This window comes from Triticum urartu, chromosome 7 (genome assembly GCF_003073215.2).
Source record: "Triticum urartu cultivar G1812 chromosome 7, Tu2.1, whole genome shotgun sequence".
NCBI lineage: Eukaryota > Viridiplantae > Streptophyta > Magnoliopsida > Poales > Poaceae > Triticum > Triticum urartu.
In genome coordinates, this window is record NC_053028.1 from 418,021,994 (window position 1) to 418,040,273 (window position 18,280).

Here is an 18,280-nt window from a genome sequence, read left to right on the forward strand (position 1 = left end):
GTTTAAAAAAAATATTTTTTACAGCTCAAATTTGTTTGAAACTTTTTGTAAACACGCTCACACACACATACGACATATGTGCAAAAATTCATAACATTTTGCTTTCCCATGTGGTCTACAAAAAAAGACAAATATGTATTTGAAATGGGCTGGAATTTTGTTTTTTTACAGCTTACAAATTATTATTTTTCAAAAAATAATTTCATGGATCCGTAGTGAATACATACAAGTTTACACAGAATTATTTTCGATTTTTTTGAAACTTTTAAATATGGTTTTTGCTTTTTTTTTCAAAAGAAAGGGGCACCATGGTGCCCGAGCACAGAAACTTCACACTCGGGCATTTGGGCCCTATACAACGACTTTTCTTACTGGGTTGAAGCATTCCCGACGTCTAAGCAAAGGTCCAAAACCCCCCTCCGGGAAGCCCAAACCTCTCCGTCTCACGCTCCCGAGTTCCATCCCCGCCGACCGCCGTAGCCAGCAACCACCGGTAGTCGCCGCCGGCGGCTCATGGCCACCTCCACCTCCGGGGGAGGCGGGGCACGGCCGTGGCGTACCGCGCTTCTCACCCTCCGCGATGAGTCAGTCGCCTCGCCCACCCCTCCGGCCCTCCTCGCGCTCCTCCGCCGCCTCCTTCTGCCCCCCTCCTCGCCCTCCCTCGCGGCCTCCGCCGCCGCGCTCTCCCCTCACGAGGTCCTACCCTTGGCCCCGCTTGCTTACGTCCAGCTCGGTTTGGTTCTTGGTCTCACTGTCCGTGTGCTCGTTCGCAGGTGGGCTCGGATGTGGCGTTCCTCGCGGAGAAGGCCGCGGCGGTGGCCCCCTGTGCTGGCGCCGCCGACGCGCTGCGTGGCGTCTGCCACCTGGTAATGCTTCTGTGCTTCCATGCGATTGAGATCTCGTAGTGTGCGGTGGAATTAGCCCAATGGTTGCTTTAGATTCGGGGCTGTAATGTTAGCCAGATAGACGACCATTCTGATCAGTGACCTGCGTTCTTGCTGGGGTCGTGTTGGAGTACGCGAAGTTCCGACAAACTGTGGACATGGATTTTCAAATGCTGATTATTATAAACTGGAATTTTGCTTTAGCGTGCAGTGCTTTTTAGCTGTAGCTGTAGCTGTGGCTGTCGCGTGCTGTTGGAGCTATAGTTTTACATTTTGCAGGACACAAATTGTGTACACCCTAGAATTCTAGTAGTATTTACTATTAAGTGTAGTCAATTTGACAAAGAAGTTGAGACTGTTGTGTTGTACTACTTTGATTGTAACGATTTGTTTTCTCTATGTATTAATATACTGAAAATGCACCTGTGCAGATTCGTGAGGTCATGTGCAAGACAAATACGGAGATTGACTCTTCTGGCTGGCTTGCAGTGTTAACGTTTCTTCATGAGCTTGTGAAGTGTTCAGTTGAGGGTGCATGCCTTAAGGGCCACTGTGATAGGACATCTGCACTGAATACACTATCTGATTGTTTGCAAATTCTCAGGTTAGATTGGATTATTTGATAGAATACTTAGCAATCACCTTCCTGTACTCCCCCCCCCCCCCCCCCCCCCCCCCCCCCCCTCTGTACCAAGTATTAACAGCCTAGTTGATTAACATTGTGGGATAATGTTTCATGGTTTGACAAGACTAAACTGTCACTGAAATAAAAGTAAATGGTCCGCACTTACTTGCCTCAATGGAAAATCTACTACAGTTTGGCCCCATATTATTCTTAATAAATGATAATTTAGATATGTGTCATTCTAATCTTCAAAGGGAGTTCTTCCTTTGTTACATGTGATGCTGCACTTCCACAAAGGCAATCTTTCATGCCTATTTTTGGGAATCGCGATGCACCACTGGTACTTTACCAAGGTTGCATGTCCTCACCAGTAAATTTATTATTGACCATTTCCCATCAGCACATTTGATTTGGCGTGAACTATCACCTGCACTTACTTTCAGCAATTTGGAACCTATATAGTTTCCAGAAAACAGCAAATAAAACAAATCATTACCTGAGAATCGTCACTTGCTTTGTCGAGAACTGGTATAAGATTAGTGCTGATATTGTTGTTATCTTTCATAAATTTATCATTTGCACTGTTAAAAATGTATTCAAGAAATGAGTATATACTCAGTATATGTGGTAAATAACACTAAATTAAATTGTAGGCAGGCAAATTGCGAACTGTGCGTATATAATTTCCTCAAAAAGAACCCCCTAAGTTCTTAAAGACTGTCTCTAGCTGTACTGTATGATGGCATTTCCGATAGTGCATACATCAGGGAGGGAGCCCCCCCCCCCCCCCCCCCTCTGAAACCGAGAACGGTACTGACTTTTCCCCTCCTAAGCCTTCCCCTCAAACACTGTTGCCCAAGGCATCTCATCCTCCCCCAGATCTAGCCATGTCGAGGGAGCAATGGAGGGAGAATCGTGAGTATGGGGGAAAAGGTGTGACGAAATTAATGTGAATGATGATTGATGAATGGTACAAATTGTTGGAGATGTGCCTCTAGTGTTGCCTTTGGATGAGGTGGAGCCCTTTGGGACATACTTACATACTTTAGTGATGAACTTCTGTAGATGCCTACGTAATCAGTTGTTGCAACGCATGTACACTAGCATCATTCACAGTTATTTGAAAGTCATCAGTCGTGGTCTTTACACCGCTCTTAATTGTTGCCTCCCCTTCCAGGTTTTTGAGCAAGGATCTTGGAAGATGTGGTTCATTAACTGAGAATTCACATGTACTCAGAGTTCTTATCTTGATCATATCATGCTTGCAAGCTGAACTGAACATGACAGATAAATCCAATGGTTCTGGCATTTCTTCCCACATTTCTGTATCAACGAATAATAAAAATTATAATACCTGGGATATGGAAATCTCTGCATTTTCGATGATGGAAGATATACTATGCAAGATTGCATCGAGTATGTCGGAAGTTTTATGGCAGTCTGTTGTTGAGGTCAGTAGTTTATGCCTCCTTTATTTTACATACTGCTTCATGCTGGGTATTTCGGTGACGATGCACCAGAAATGTAACATTAACAACCAAGCACAGAGTGGTGCTCACGTTCAAACACACACACACAAAATGATGTGTGCTGTGGACATGCTATGTGGCAATGTTTAATATTCTGTTTCAACTCCAATCTCCTCCTTTGCACTCTGCAGGTCTTGAGAAAAGTTATGGACTCTGTGACATCAAGGAACCTTATTATTGAGAGTAGCATTATGTCAAGGTTAGTACTTCCGTTTTTTCTTATATTGCTTTGCAATTGATGAAAGCTAAAGTCAAAGCTAAGCCTCACTGTCTTGCAGATTTTATACTTCCTTTCTTCGTTGTCTGCATTTCGTTCTTTCAGAACCGAAAGCTTCACTTTCAGGACATGTAAGTATACAAAGGAAATCCATTTCTGTGGTAACAGTACATATGATTTCTCTCTCTTTCTGATTGTAACATTGTGAATAAAACTTCAAGGTAGCAGGTTTCGTGGCAAATTTGCAAATGTTTTTTGTGTATGGGCTAAGGTCATCTTTGCCATCTGCAATAACTCCAAAGGAAAACAAAACAGACTCACAATCCAGGAGTTCTGGCCGTGGACGATATAAACCACCTCATTTGCGAAAAAAGGATGGAAAAACAAATGATTCATTGGATGATCGAAGTTCAGATAGTGAATCTTTTCGATATGATTTAGGCTCTTCAGATTCAGATCTGAGCGATACTGATGGATATGCAAAAAATGGAGACCGTTTCAGGAGTTCGAAAGCTAGACTAGCTGCCATCCTTTGTATACAGGTATGTATCCATGCAACACATTCTAATTTCTAAACTAGATGTTCCCATTCTGAACTCTTACTCATGTATGAGCTCGTACAAGTTAGTCTTTTTTTGTTACAACGAAGGTAAGATTGATTTCTTTCGTAGTCGAGCTATTGCTCTTTCCTTTCTTTTTGGAATGGTGGGTGGAGGGCAGCTTTTTAGATAAAGCTCATACTCCAATAAGACAAGCTAATTGATTCATCTGCCCTATGCTAGTTTGAATTGTTAGTGCTCTATGGTTGTTCAGTTCTGTGAATTGAGTGACCTTTTGGAACACCAAAAGTTTGTAAATAGGAATATCTACATTCAATTTGCTATCTGCATCCACCATGATCTGTGATATTTCAGTTCCTTCAAGTCTGTAACTGTTAAAAGACACTCTGATTTTCCTGTTGAACTTCTAATAGTCAGTTATTGGATATCTAATAATCAAAAGCAACACTAAATGATCATGATGCTCATGATATTCAAGAAGTTATCTGATTCTTGTTCTGAATTATTTAAGGATATCTGTCGTGCTGACCCAAAATCACTTACTTCGCTGTGGCCATTACTTTTGCCTGAGAACGACGTTCTCCAACAAAGGTAAACTCTTCCACGTGCAATCGGCATGGTATTTCTCATGGCTTCCTTATGATCATGGTACCCATTTTTGACGGTAGCTTTTGTTGCTACTTGCTTTTACAGAAAATATCGAGCTACTCTGATGACATGCTTGATTTTTGACCCTATAACAAAGGTACAAGTTTGCGGTTATCTGTATTATTATTGTTTATATCATCTAGCTTTTCTGTTCATGCTACCTTCCATAATATGTGGGTACCTTGCTGCCATGCCAAATCTGCCTGTATTTTGGGCTGAAGTGACTGAAGACATAGGCCATTATTGTGCAGGTGTGGTAAATATGCAGAAAACCCTGTATACAACGGAGGAAACCCCTGTATACAAATGGGGATATCACATGACTAATACATGGAAAGGATATGCAACTCTTAAAAATTCTGAGCTATCTTATTTATGGGATTTTTTTTTCCAAAACGAATAATGTTGTATTACATTTTTGCTACAAAGTGATCTGGACCCTTCATAATTTACATCCTTTATTTGCAAAATTCTTCTCTTGTTTGCATGGCGGTGTACATTGATTGATGCATGCCACAATATTGTATACCATGTATGTATGAATTATGGTCCCATCGGTTCAGCGCCTTTTCCATTTATAAGTTCCCGTGTATATTATGGACATGACCTGACTTAACTATGTGCAGGTACGTGTTGAGGCAGCATCGACCATTGCTGCCATGCTGGAAGGGCAGGCCTTAGTTTTGACACAAGTTGCAGAGTATAAAGAATCATCGAAACTTGGATCTTTCACTACGTTATCTTGCTCGCTTGGTCAAATTCTGATGCAGCTGCACACAGGTAGGGGAGTTGCTGATATTTTTATATTTCAATGGTCCTACATCTCGTGACTTTCTTCAATGAGAGGAATCCATTGTTGGCGACTTTGTATCTGTAATACCCCAAATTTCTGGCCTTTTTGAAAATTTCTGTTACTTTTGGGTCCTCACACTGTACAACACACACACACACACACACACATCATCATCATCAAATAAAGGGTTAGGTGCTCCTTCTAGTTGTGAGTTTGTGACACCACACGACCAGCGAGCACATCTGGTAATTGACAATAACAGCTTACATAAGTAGGATAAAGCAAGCTCAAACAGTTAATAGAGGGTGCAATTGCACGAACATATCTTTTCTATTGAGTTGGCAAGGTCCCCCCCTCCCCCCCTAGCTCACTTTTGGAGCAACTGGCTGGAGCATGAATTTAATATGGTATCCGAGCCAAGAGGTCTTGAGTTCAAGACCTTGCTAATGCAGTATTAAAAAGGCAGATTCTGCGGCCTACTTCGATCCCATGTCTACAGACTAAATAAGCCTAGATGTGAGGGGGTGTTGAAATATATTGCCCACTTCTCTCCATCAGTTCGGACTTTTGGTTGCGTTGGCTAGTGCATGAAGCTTAACATTATCTATATAACTTTCATTCAACAGCTCTGTATGCCTTACATATTCTTTTTTAATGTTTTATCCAAAGTTTACATGAAATTTCTTTTCCTGTTTGGCAGGTATGATGTTCTTGGTACAGCGTGAAACTCAAACTACATTGCTTGCAGCAGTGTTCAGAGTTCTCATCCTTCTGATATCTGCTACACCGTATGATCTAAATCCCCACCGTGTATTTTGTTTCTCTAACTTGATATGCCATATAATTGATAATATGTTTGATGACCAGGTACCCTCGAATGCCGAAGGAGTTGTTGCCAACTGTCATTACAGCCATGTGCGGTAGATTATTAGACAGGAACTCAAATAAAAATGAACATTATGCTTTGCTGGTTAGTTTTTCAATATTATTTCTTTATTTAGGAACAATAGTTGTAGTTCTTACACCTTACATGGGAATAACAACAGGTTAATGTTCTAAGTTGCTTGGAGGCAGCATTTGCAAAGGTGCCACCTTCTTCAGATGTCTTTGGAGTTCTCATTGATCACTGTGCAGGTTAGACCCTCTTAATTTCAAATTTCGTTGATATGGTCGCTTTATTCTCAGTCTTAATTTATATTAAAAAAACTGCCGCACATTGCTGAACTTATTGTCTTGGAAGACTCCAGAGTTTATCATATTGAGAAACTGGTTTGGGTGGATACTAAGCTGTGACATTTGTGTACCAATGTGAGCTTTTCAGGGCCATCACTTGCTCAGCAGAAGTCAAGTGTCGTAGTTATTCTTCTTCATTGTATAGAAGAGGAAATGCATTTCAGTGTTAGGTGTGGAGCTCTCCAGGCAAGTAACCATCCATTTATGCTTAAAGGTTGCTTTTGTATTTTCTTTTATCTTCAGCATGTGTTTGGATATCGGACTTGTAATACATGAGAAAGGTCAGCTGCTAAGCTGACCATACAGTTTTAGCAGCTGTCAGTGCGTGCAAACATCAAATTGACTAGTTGCTGACAGCCTGTATAGTCTATCTCACTGACTAAGTAAGGTCAGCCGACCTATATGCACTGACCTCTAGTAATACTTAGCTAATAAGCAAAGGGCACATGGATTATAACTAATAAGGATCCCTCCAGCATAAACACCAGGGAACAACTATGGTTATTCTCTAAAGGGGAACTCTTATGGTCTGAAATCTATTTGTAACCACATGCGGGATACCTAACATATTTGTAATTAGCTAGGAGGAAGACTGAGCTTCCTGTTCTATCTTGTAATGCAGTTCTCCTTGATATTCCATGTATAGATTTGATTATCACATAGATATACTTATTCATATATACTTATGACATGTACATTCAGTCATGGAATTGATCTTCTTGGCACGTTTTGTAGGGCATTTATATTCATTTTTTCAGTGTACATGCAAATGCTTCACAGGTTGACACATGTGGTAATATCCATTCCTTTTTATGTGTGCACAGGTGTTGAGATCAGTGGTTCATAATTATCCAAGCTGTGCAAACATCATTTGGGAAAAAGTTCGAGATATCGTTCTTGATTTATTGCAAACGGAGAGCTTTGAAGACCAAAAATGTGATGCTAACTTTGGGCCCCCTAAAGAAGAATTATCTACTAAAGGAAGATGTCTTGTAGCTGGTATTAAGGTAGAGTTTTCTGTAAATGCTTTAAAATATTGTGGACGAAACTATTTTATACTTCGGAACTTTACTTTTTCCCCATAAAGCTAAATAGATTTATTTTTTTACTTTGCCATGAACTGGATAAAATTCATGATATTGGGTAAATTTCCATCCAACCTTGCATTCATCTTGGTTTTCCCTGTTTATCAGTTTGCTACAAATCACTTTACCTATCAATGTTTAGGTTTTATTTTTGTTAATAATATCTACAGCCTATAGGGTATAGTCCAGCTCAAGCTTCTGTAGTAAGCTCTGCTGGAGAAACTGTTTTAGCTATTCTTTTCAGCTTAAGCTTATTATATATGTTGAGATGTACAAAGTCTATATTGCCTCTGGACTCCAGTCTAATGCTTTACACATTAATGATAGATTGGCCACAAATCATGCATAATTCTGTAAAACTGGACAAGATTCACAACTTGTTCACAGAATGGATCCTGACATTATAAATCATTCATTACAAAATGAAATGTCCACAGAACAAGCTACGAAATGCAATATAATATGAACATGAACTACCAATATACAATTACCACAAGCACACATTAGGCATTGCATGTGATAACAATTCTTCACTCTGAACAAACATCAATCAACAACACTTGTAAGTATAATTTTTGGGGAATGCCACCTTCGATGCCTCGCCTCCGTCGTTTCCGATCACAGCCCCTTGCTGCTTGATTGCAAACCGGTGCCGCCGGGCCATCGACGATTCCATTTCGAGGAGTTCTGGACGCGGTTGGACGGGTTCCATGACATCATGGCGGCCGCCTGGCACTCCGTCCACGATGACGACCCCTTCCGGCGGCTCATGCGACACATGCAATTTACGCGCGCAAACTTACCAGCTGGAGCTCGAGGACTGTCGGCAACGTTCGCCTCAAGCTCGCGATCTCCAAGGAGCTCCTCCTCAGGTTGGACACAGCGCAGGAGTGCCGGCTCCTGTCCTGCACGAAGACTGGCTCCAGCGGCAGATCAAGGCCTCATACCTTGGCCTCGCCTCCCTAGAGCGCACCATAGCCTGACAGCGCGCTCGTATTGCGACCCTCAAGGACGGCGACACCAACACATCTTTCTTTCACCGGCAATGCACGTACCGGCGACAGAAGAATCAGATCCACAACCTCACAGTGGACGGCGTTTTGATCTCTGCCCCCTGCGACATGGCGGCCGTGGCATACGCACACTTCGACGCCCTGCTCGGCTGCGAGACGCCCCGCGAGTGCAGTCTCGACCTCTCCGAGCTGATCACGCCCACCAACCTCGACGCCCCTTTCGACGCCGAGGAAATTTGGTGATGAAACGCCTTCCCGCATGTAAAGCCCCCGGCGCGGACGGCTTTACTGCCGAGTTCTTACGCGCGTGTTGGTCCATCGTCCGGCAAGACTTCGTCAATGTCTTCTAGCGGCTTTACGATATGCGTGGTCGGGGCTTTTGCTTCCTCAACCAGGCGCTGCTCACCTTGCTCCCGAAGCGCGCAGACGCTCACGGCCTAGCTGACTTCAGGCCTATAAGCCTAATTCACCTCGTTGCCAAAATCTTCGCCAAGGTCTTATCGCTCCGCCTCGCGCCAAAGCTACACAACCTCGTCAGCACGTGCCATAATGAATTCATCCCCAGCCGCAGCCTGCACGACAACTTCATACTCATGCGCCAGTCCGCGCGCCTTCTGCACCAGCTCGGCGCCCCTCACGTCCTCCTGAAGTTGGACTTGGCTCGTGCTTTCGACACCATTAGCTAGCCGTTCCTCTTCGAGGTCCTACACCAGTACGGCTTCGGCTCTCGCTTCCTAGACTGGCTGGCCATCTTGCTCTCCTCGGCCAGCACGAAGGTGCTCATCAATGGAGATCCCGGCCCCATCATCTGGCATAGGTGCGGCCTCCGCCAGGCCTACCACGTGTCGCCACAACTCTTTGTCCTCGCCGTTGACACGTTGGGCCGCCTCCGCCGCGCAACGAAACTGGGCGTTCTGCAGCGGCTGCACCCCTGGTGCCCGGTTCCCTCGGTCTCCCTCTACGCCGACGACGTAATCCTCTACTGCCACCCCACCATTGGCGACATCACCGCCGTCGAGAGCATCCTCCTGCTCTTCGGCCGAGCTTCAGGCCTCCAGGTCAACTTCTTAAAAAGCTCCGCCACCCTGATTCGGTGCTCTGCCGGAGACGCCGCGCCCGCCGTCAACCTGCTGGGCTGCCCCCTCGCCGAGTTCCCGATCACCTATTTGGGCATCCCCCTGACTCTACACCGCCCCACGGCTGCACAGTTGCAGCCCGTCGTCGACAAAACGGCCGGCATGGTACCCACCTGGAAGGCGCATCTCATGAACAAGGCTTGCCGCGTCGCCTTCGTCAAGGCCATTCTGAGCGCGATCCTGATCCGCCAGCTCCTCGCTCTCGCGCCCCCAAGAAGACCATCAGGGCACTTGAGAAGATTCAGCAAGGCTTCCTATGGGCAGGACGCGCGCAGAGGCAAATGGCAGACACTGTCATGTCAATTGGCAACGCGTTGCTAGGCCACTATCACTTGGCGACCTCGGCGTGCACGATCTTGCCCGGACAAGCCTCGCGCTCCGCACTCGATGGTTGTGGTTCAGCTGCACGGACAGCACTAAAGCATGGGCTGGCCTCGACCTACAGTTCACCGCCGAGGAGCACGCATTCTTCTTCGCATCCACCACCATGCAAATCAAGAATGGCACGGAGGCCCTATTCTTGGAAGACCGATGGATAGACGGGCGCTCTGTTAGCGAGATCACGCCGCTCCTATACACTTGCATTCCCAAGCGCCGCCACTAGCTCAGGACTGTCGCCGTTGGATTACAGGCCAAGCGATGGGCACCAGACATACACGGCATGATTGGCATCCATGAGATTGGGCAATACCTACAGCTCTAGCACGCAATCAGCCACACGACCCTCTCTGCCGAGCCAGACCGCCTCTCTTGGAAGTGGAGCCCCAGCGGCGTCTACTCCGCCAAATCGGCCTACATCGCCACCTTCAATGGCTCCACAAGCTGCGACGCATGGAAGCTCACCTAGAAGAACTGGGCGCCCCCACGCGTCCGATTCTTTCACTGGCTCGCCCACCTGGACCAATGCTGGACTGCCGACCGCCTCGCCCGCCGTGGCCTGCAACACCCCGCGTGATGCCCCCTCTGCGACCAGGCCCCCGAGACCATGCACCACCTCATCCTAGCTTGCCCCTTCACCCGGCTGATCTGGTACGAGGTGTTGCACTGGCTCCGACTCTCCTGTGCCCCGCCGGACAGCGAGACCTCTCAATGACTGGTGGCGCACGACGCGGCAGCACACTCCCAAACCCATGCGCAAGGGCCTCCGCCTCCGCGACCCAACTCGTCCCATGGATGATTTGAAAGCACCGCAACGATTGCGTCTTCAACAGAGGACGGCGCTCGGCAAACGAGCTGCTCACGAAGATCAAGGATGAGGCCGCCCTCTGGGCCAGAGCCGGCGCTCTAGGGCTTCGCGCCATTATACCACAAATTTGGGACGTTCACTGATGTGCCTTTGGGCACTGTAATTCCCTCCTAGGAGGATTGTAACTGAAACTCTCTTTTTCTTTCCAAAGCAATGAAACACAAGCTCCCCTTGCGTTTTCTCGAAAAAAATAATTTCTGGAATAGGCATGAATCGACGGAAATTGCTATTGTAGTTCTCTGGAACAAACATCAATTAGCGAACAAGCACTGATCCAATTTCATATGTACTTGTGCTGGATCTGGAGATGCTCGTGGGTGAAGGGCATTGCTTGTGGTGGACAGCGCTGGAGGTTGAAAGTCAGCAGGGGAGCAGGGGAGGAGGTGGGCTGGCCGTTGAGGACCAGAGAATGTCAGGAGGCGGGAATTGTCGGCAGTGGTGTCGAGGAGGCGGTGGCGGTGAGTCAAAACCTAGGTGGTGTCACACATGAGAGAGAGAATGCTTCGATCGACAGGAGGGGAGAGCTACAGAGGAATCTCCACATGTGCTCTGGTCTGGGGGCAGGGGGTACGCAGTGGCAAGCCCCGGTAATTTCTGTATCTAGTTGGATGGCAGTTCTGAGATGGAAGAGGTGGGAAGCTGGGTCTGAGGCTCTGAGCAGCTTCCTAGTATCAGCAGAGATTGGGGTGGGCTATGGCCTATGGGAAAAACTAATTAGTATTTCTTTTTGTCTTAAGCTTCCGGGGGCTCTAAGCTGCTACAGAAGCTGAGAAGAAGTGGCCCAGTACCTGAAGTTGGATGTATCATCATCAATAACAACATAGCCTTTTGTCCCAAGTAAGTTGGGGTAGGCTAGAGATGAAACCCACCAGAAACCTGTGATTGTGAGAACCCAAAAAGAAGAGAGAGTACGTAAACAAAGTGAAGGAAAGTAAATTAAGGTTCTGGTACATGGATTGCTGGTAAATTAGGAACTTGGATGTATGCTTAACCTTTTTCTCTCAAGTCCCAACATAAGATGACTACTGGTTGAATGCTCTTGTTCATAGATGATTTTGTTGATATCTGCTACATGACGCCTAAATATTCTAGGCTCAGGTTCTTACAAACTTGGTTCTTTGGTTATGACATGTATGTAGCACCTGATCTTTTATTTTGATTCTTCATCAGCTACTATGTTATTATTCAATCTGGATCTTAGAACCTAAAAGGCACGGGGGGGGGGGGGGGGGGGGGGGGGGGGGGGACTGGGACACACATGTATCCCATCTTTTCTGAAAAAAAGGGGAAATAAATCGGGATACGGCCTAGATATGATGTGGACATGGTGGGGAGTCAGGAGCAAGCCTCCAGCAACCGCGCCGCCACTCAGCTCTCATCTCGATGGTCGCTAGCAAAGAAGAACATCCAGGTGGAGAGGAAGATGGCAAGGTGGACGCTGATGAGGAAGAAGCTCCAGGCAGGGAGAAAGATGTGGACTGCAGCCGCCAGCAAGGGAGAGGATTTGGGCCGATTGGAAGGCAGTGGTTGAAGCTGCCGATGAGCAAGAAGGTAAAGGCGGCGGTGCATTCATTTCATCTCCTCTCTGCAGCTCTCAGGCGGCTGGAGGAAAACAGCACAGAAATGTGTGGGCTGGAGGAGCTGTGTAGTGTAGGGTTTTCTGGAATTGGGCCTTATATGGGCTCTGAGTGGAGGGTTGTGTGGACTGCTCACAGTCTTTCATCTATAGAAATGAGGCAACATTATCCTGTACTATAAAAAAAGCTCTCATCTCAAAATTATCATTAAATCTTTATTACTTGCCGTTTATTTTTAAAACACTTATATACCCTGCCGTATCCCCGAATGGCTGTTTTTGGAAAATGCTGTATCCAGTGTCTCCCCATACTAGTATCCCAGTGTCTGTTTTCCCGTGGCGGTCCTTAGCTTAGAATTGCCTTATTATGTAAAATTAACCATCATGGTCATACTTAGTTTTGATCATTTATTAATGTGTTGTGATTTTGTTTGTCAGGTAATTGATGAGTGTCTGCGTGTTTCATCTGGATTCAAGGGTGCGGATGATCTCAAAGAGTGTAGATTGCTGGATATTCAGCAAATTTCAGACTGCACTGTAAATAAAAGCATTAAATCTGCGCCTCACTTTGAAATTGAAACCCCTGGACCATCACAAAACTGCTCTTTGGACATTACACTTGGAACCAACCGTTGGACTGAGGTGTTAGAAACTCATCTCCCTCGGGGATTATTACATGCCTCTGCTATGGTAATCTACCACCTCTAGAACCCGTGTTGTCCATGTATTATCGTATTAATCTGGAACGACTAGTGGTTAGGCTTCATTTATTTCTCAATAATCTATGGTGTTAATGCTAACTTATAAACATGATTTAGCAGATTAGTAACAGAATGCCTGCTGCCGTTTTAGTCAAAGCAGCTAACTAATGTATGTTTGAGTATTGTGTTGCCGTTTATGATCCTTGGTCCTAAATATAGCATGATATGCTTAGCTGTGTTGTTATCTTCAGATGATACTTTATGTCCCGTATGTAAGAAATTAGTTTTGTCTTGCAACAGCACCATTAAATTTAGGGAGTATGTGCTCCATGAACCTGATGGAAATGCTTTTATGTATTGCTGAAAGTATTCCGTTTTTTGAGTGTCTGTTTTTCCTGGACTAAATAAATTAACTGTTTGTTTCTAGGTCAGGACAGCATCACTCACATGTTTCGCGGGCATGACCTCTGATGTTTTCTTCTCCCTACCAGTAAACAAGAGAGATTATGTGACCTCCTCATCTGTAAGTTTATTATTTCTGTGTTTCATTATGTTTCCCTAACCTGTTAAAATTTCGTGAGTATCACAATTATTGTTGTGTAGGTTCATGCAGCATTGAGTGATGCAGTTGCTACAGTGAGGTCGGCTGCATGTCGAGCCATTGGTATTGTTTCATGTTTCTCCCAAATATTGTCGAGGTAAAATTTCAGACTTTGGTTGCGCTGCAGTCTCAAGTAGTCAAGTGCTTATTTTAAGGTACTTGAATGATGATGACCAATAGTCCGTAACTCATTCTTTCCTTCTGCAGTCCTAGCCTACCTGGCGAGTTCATAAAAGCCATTGATTTCAATACACAAAATTCATCAACTCCAGTATGATATTTGTATCTCTCTCTTTAATGCTTGTGCACTGTTATTGTTTTTTTTTTGTTGTACTAAAATTTATCAAGTATTCTATGTGTAACATTGTCTCAATCTAAATGTTTAGGTCCGTATCACTGCCTCATGGGCTTTGGCCAATCTTTGTTCTTCTATTCGTTTCAGAGCATTGGAACTACAAACAGATCCGACTGCAGGTATGTATTGCATATTGATTGTTAGTTGGTTACAGAATCTATAATATATAACGATATGGCATGCTTATCTTTCTACTATTTTTTCAACTGTAGATCTACTTGATAAATCAACAATTTCATTGCTGGTTGAAATTGCTTTGCGCCTAACCAAAGATGGCGAAAAAGTAAGCTTGTCTTGTCAACTGATGTCTTTTTCTCTCTTTATTTTACATTTTCACTGGCCCAGATGCCTGTTTTAGGCTATTGAACAGCAAGACATTATTCAGTTGTAAATTGAAAAGAAAAGGAAGATATCTGTATATTTCTGTATCTAATGGTATCAGTGTTGTTGTTTTTATTTATGTTCAGGTAAAGTCAAATGCCGTTAGAGCCCTTGGATATCTGTCAAGGTTTATCAGATTCAATCATCATTGTGATGCAGTCGATGATTCAAGGTTGGTAATATTCTGCATGCATCATCATCATCAACAACAACAACAAAGCCTTTAATATTCTGTAGGCATCAGTCATAATTTTTCTTAACTTGTTTCTTCAGCTTACAATTTTGTGGCCTCCATCACAGGAATTCAGTTTTCTATGGAGATCCTGTCTGTCTTCAAACAATGGTACAGGCTTTGATGTCTTCTGTGACTACTGGAAATGTAAAGGTACTGCAAGAAATGGTTCTGCACTTGTACTTAAAACAAACATCCATGGGCTGAATCTCTTGTTATTCACTCAACATCATCCTAGTTTCTGAGACAATTTATTGTGTCAAGGCGAGACTAAAAAAACATGTTTCCCTTGTTTTGTTCTAATGAGGAACACCTCAGTTAGCAAAGAATACAAGTTCAAGATTTTTTTCCTTCTATTTTTCTATTATATGTGATTGTTGAATGTGCAGATGTTTTACATGAATAACTGCTTCCATTTGACTTGTCTTTTGTCATTCATACAGGTTCAGTGGAATGTTTGTCATGCTCTTAGTAACTTATTCATGAATGACACCGTGAGACTTTCGGAGATGCAGTGGTATGATTTGCACATGCAACATCTTCCAGTATTTTATTGAATTTTGCAGAAACTTTTATGCATCTTATCTGCTTTAGAATTCCCATTGTAGAAGCACCACATTTTTTCTTTATCTTCCAGAAGCATTTGAATGAAACGCATATGCTCTCCACCTACAGAAGGTGAAGCCCAATGTTTAAAGAGGCTATTTCATAATATTCTAAATCTAATAAAGACAACCTTCACCCACATCTTCTATTTTCAAATATTCATCTTTAAGGAAGTAATCAGTCAGAAATTTGTGCAATAGTTATTTCTCCCCATTGTCAACCTTGTCAATTGGAAGTACTATATGAGAAATCTACACACCTGGTACCATGATTGTACCTCTGTGAGTAACTGAGTTCTCCAGCTTCATATGTTAGTGGTTCTGATTTTCAGGTGTTTTGTATTACAGGGCATCAAGTGTTTATAGCATACTTCTACTATTACTCCGCGACTCAAACAATTATAAAATAAGGATGCATGCGGCTGTTGCTTTAGCAGTGCCAGTCACAAGGCTTGGTTAGTCCGCTGAATGCTTTAATTGCTGCCTTTGTTTAAGTTCTGATCTTGCTTATTTTGCTAATACCATATCATGCCAAATTGCCAATGGATTAAAGCTTTCTGTCATTATTATTTAGATTGTATTATCCTGTGCTGCCTATTTCATTTCTTGGAGGTTCGTGTCTTGCCTGTAGTATCATTCTGCAACTGAATTCATGATGCTGCTGGATGTGTAGATTATGGTAGCTCCTTTCCAGATGTTGTCAGAGGCCTCACACATGTTCTTGAGTCATTAAGTTCGAACAGTTCATCATCGCCTTCAAATTTCAAACACCGGGACAACCTTGAGAAACAGGTCAATGTTGTTCATGCTTATATATATATATTGTTTTCTCCAAAACATGTTTCACAGCATTGTTGAACCTTTGGCTCCTTTTTACAGCTTACGTTTACTGCTCTGCATTTGCTTGGTTTTGTTTCACCGAAGGATGACCAAAGCCTGAAAGATTTTCTTATCAAGGTAACCGTCTCATGCCTGTGTGTTGTGTTTTCACTAATATGATGTATTTATCTGTCATAGTGTTGTTCAGGGGCAAATAACAGCCAGATCAGATTGATATTTTGAGAATCTGGATTCATCAGTTTCATGAGCATGTGTTTGGCCCTGTCATGTATGGAAATATCAAAACATAACCAACTCTGCAGTGTTCTTAACGATGCGACTTTTTGTGTCTGTTTCCTATTTATCATGAAGTCCTGGAAATGAACTCATGTGCTACGTCGATAGCACAAATTTTGGTACTATATTTGTCTATATTTGGACAGGCCTGGCGCAGTGGTGAAGTACTCCCCACTTGTGCCAAGAGGTCCTGGGTTCGACGCGGCCTCTCTGCATTGCACTGTGGAGGGTTAAGGCTTGTCTCGTATAATCGTTCCCCGGACCCCACCTTGTGTGGGAGCTTCTAGCACTGGGTTTGTCCTTTTTATATTTATCTATATTACTTTGTTATTTTAGTGAATATATTGCTCTTGTTTGTACACCTAAGATGTAGAAGAGCAGGTTTCTACTCTAGCCCTGTGTAATATGCATGCACTGAAGAAATACCCCATAATATGTGGCTTAAATGCTTAATACTTCGACTTTTTGTAACTGAAAAACAGATATATTGTTCTGTTGCCCTATCTAATTCACTTTCATTTTGAGCAGAAGGCATCCTTTCTGGAAGACTGGCTGAAGGGTTTATGCTCAGCATTCAATAGTGCCGAGGACCAGCCTCTGGCAAGCGAGACCATAAATGACGAGGATGGTTTCAGCCCAAATGTGTCACAGAAAGTTATGTTATCTTCTGCTGTAGTGTCCTTGCTCAATGTATATACAAGTGGAAACCAGCAAGTTATTGCTCAGAGATTTGAGCAATTGGCTAGAAGCACCGCGTGAGTGTCAAAAATCAATGGTGGTCTCCACACCCATCAACGAGCAGCAAGATATTGGTCATCCACCTTAAGAGAAGCCAACTCGCGTATCAATTGGTTCTTGAGGCTTCCAATAAAGAGGGGCAACCTGACCTGTACGTCAATACATTCCATGAAGTCGGCGAAGCTGCTGTGTTGGGCGATTTCAGATCATGGGCAGCTCCTGGCAGCTAGCCATGTAGTCGGTCAATGCAGAATTGCCTTCGCATGTTGTATTCTAGTGTAAAAATAGTTGTTGAATTTCTTCTAGGTTTGGCCATGTTGTACATCGTGTTTACTTATGATCATTAGTGTGCATATATGGAGCAGACATATATACTGAAGGATTATTCCGCTAGATCAGTACTACAGATTAATAGCTAGATCAGTACTACAGGCTCGCATTTCCATATAAACTGCAACATTATGGATTTGGGTTGAATGCTTTGTTAGACCACAAGCATGATGATTTTGGATCGGTGAGCACAACAGAAAATGAATGCCGGCATTTCAGCTGGGGGTACCAACTGCCATAAATGGCGACGCACCATTCCCTTGTTCCAGTGGTTTGGTTGGTAATATTGGAGAAGCAGGGATGTTGGGTGCTATATGCTCTTGCCTACTACCACTTCCACAGCTTGTGCACACTAAATGCCTTCCTGGATTTCAGTTGGCCTGTTTTGTTGGTAGACCAGGCACTGGTTAAAGGTGAATAGGTCACAAGTTGACAACAATGATGGCAACAGGAGCCTGTTCCATCTTTCCAGGCAACAACTTTTGCCTGTGAGATTTCATGGACCTTGCTATAGGCTTTCTTTGACCTTCGAGGGGGCCACTTGGCTGGCCCATTTTCTCTTCTGTTCAGTTTGACTGGATTCCAATAGGTTGTTTTGTTGTCACATGACATATTGCTATTTTTCTTCTCTTTTTTTTGCTGGAACTTATTGCGCTTCATTGCATCAATGTTAGTC

General features: G+C 43.9%; 1 protein-coding gene across 1 annotated transcript; it reads left to right on the forward strand.

Moving 5' to 3' along the window:
- Positions 1–393: 393 nt before the first annotated feature.
- Positions 394–17,751, forward strand: LOC125525046 (HEAT repeat-containing protein 6). Its single transcript, XM_048690063.1, has 28 exons — positions 394–696; positions 774–866; positions 1,316–1,488; positions 2,687–2,960; positions 3,170–3,237; positions 3,317–3,386; positions 3,477–3,797; positions 4,327–4,406; positions 4,509–4,560; positions 5,090–5,243; positions 5,957–6,044; positions 6,124–6,226; positions 6,303–6,390; positions 6,578–6,675; positions 7,314–7,496; positions 12,984–13,235; positions 13,674–13,769; positions 13,850–13,944; positions 14,055–14,118; positions 14,234–14,321; positions 14,415–14,485; positions 14,670–14,755; positions 14,884–14,968; positions 15,259–15,332; positions 15,769–15,875; positions 16,094–16,212; positions 16,300–16,377; positions 17,065–17,751. Exons 1-28 carry the CDS (start codon positions 514–516, stop codon positions 17,293–17,295), a joined length of 3,474 nt encoding a protein of 1,157 aa, XP_048546020.1. The 5' UTR covers positions 394–513; the 3' UTR covers positions 17,296–17,751.
- Positions 17,752–18,280: the final 529 nt, after the last annotated feature.

What these genes read in the sequence shown, in the direction of transcription:
- LOC125525046 (XM_048690063.1), top strand. Translation starts at nt 514, where the DNA reads ATGGCCACCTCCACCTCCGGGGGAGGCGGGGCACGGCCGTGGCGTACC. An exon ending in ATGAACATTATGCTTTGCTG is followed by an intron (nt 6,227 to 6,302) that starts GTTAGTTTTTCA and finishes GAATAACAACAG; the next exon opens with GTTAATGTTCTAAGTTGCTT. An exon ending in AGTGCCAGTCACAAGGCTTG is followed by an intron (nt 15,876 to 16,093) that starts GTTAGTCCGCTG and finishes CTGGATGTGTAG; the next exon opens with ATTATGGTAGCTCCTTTCCA.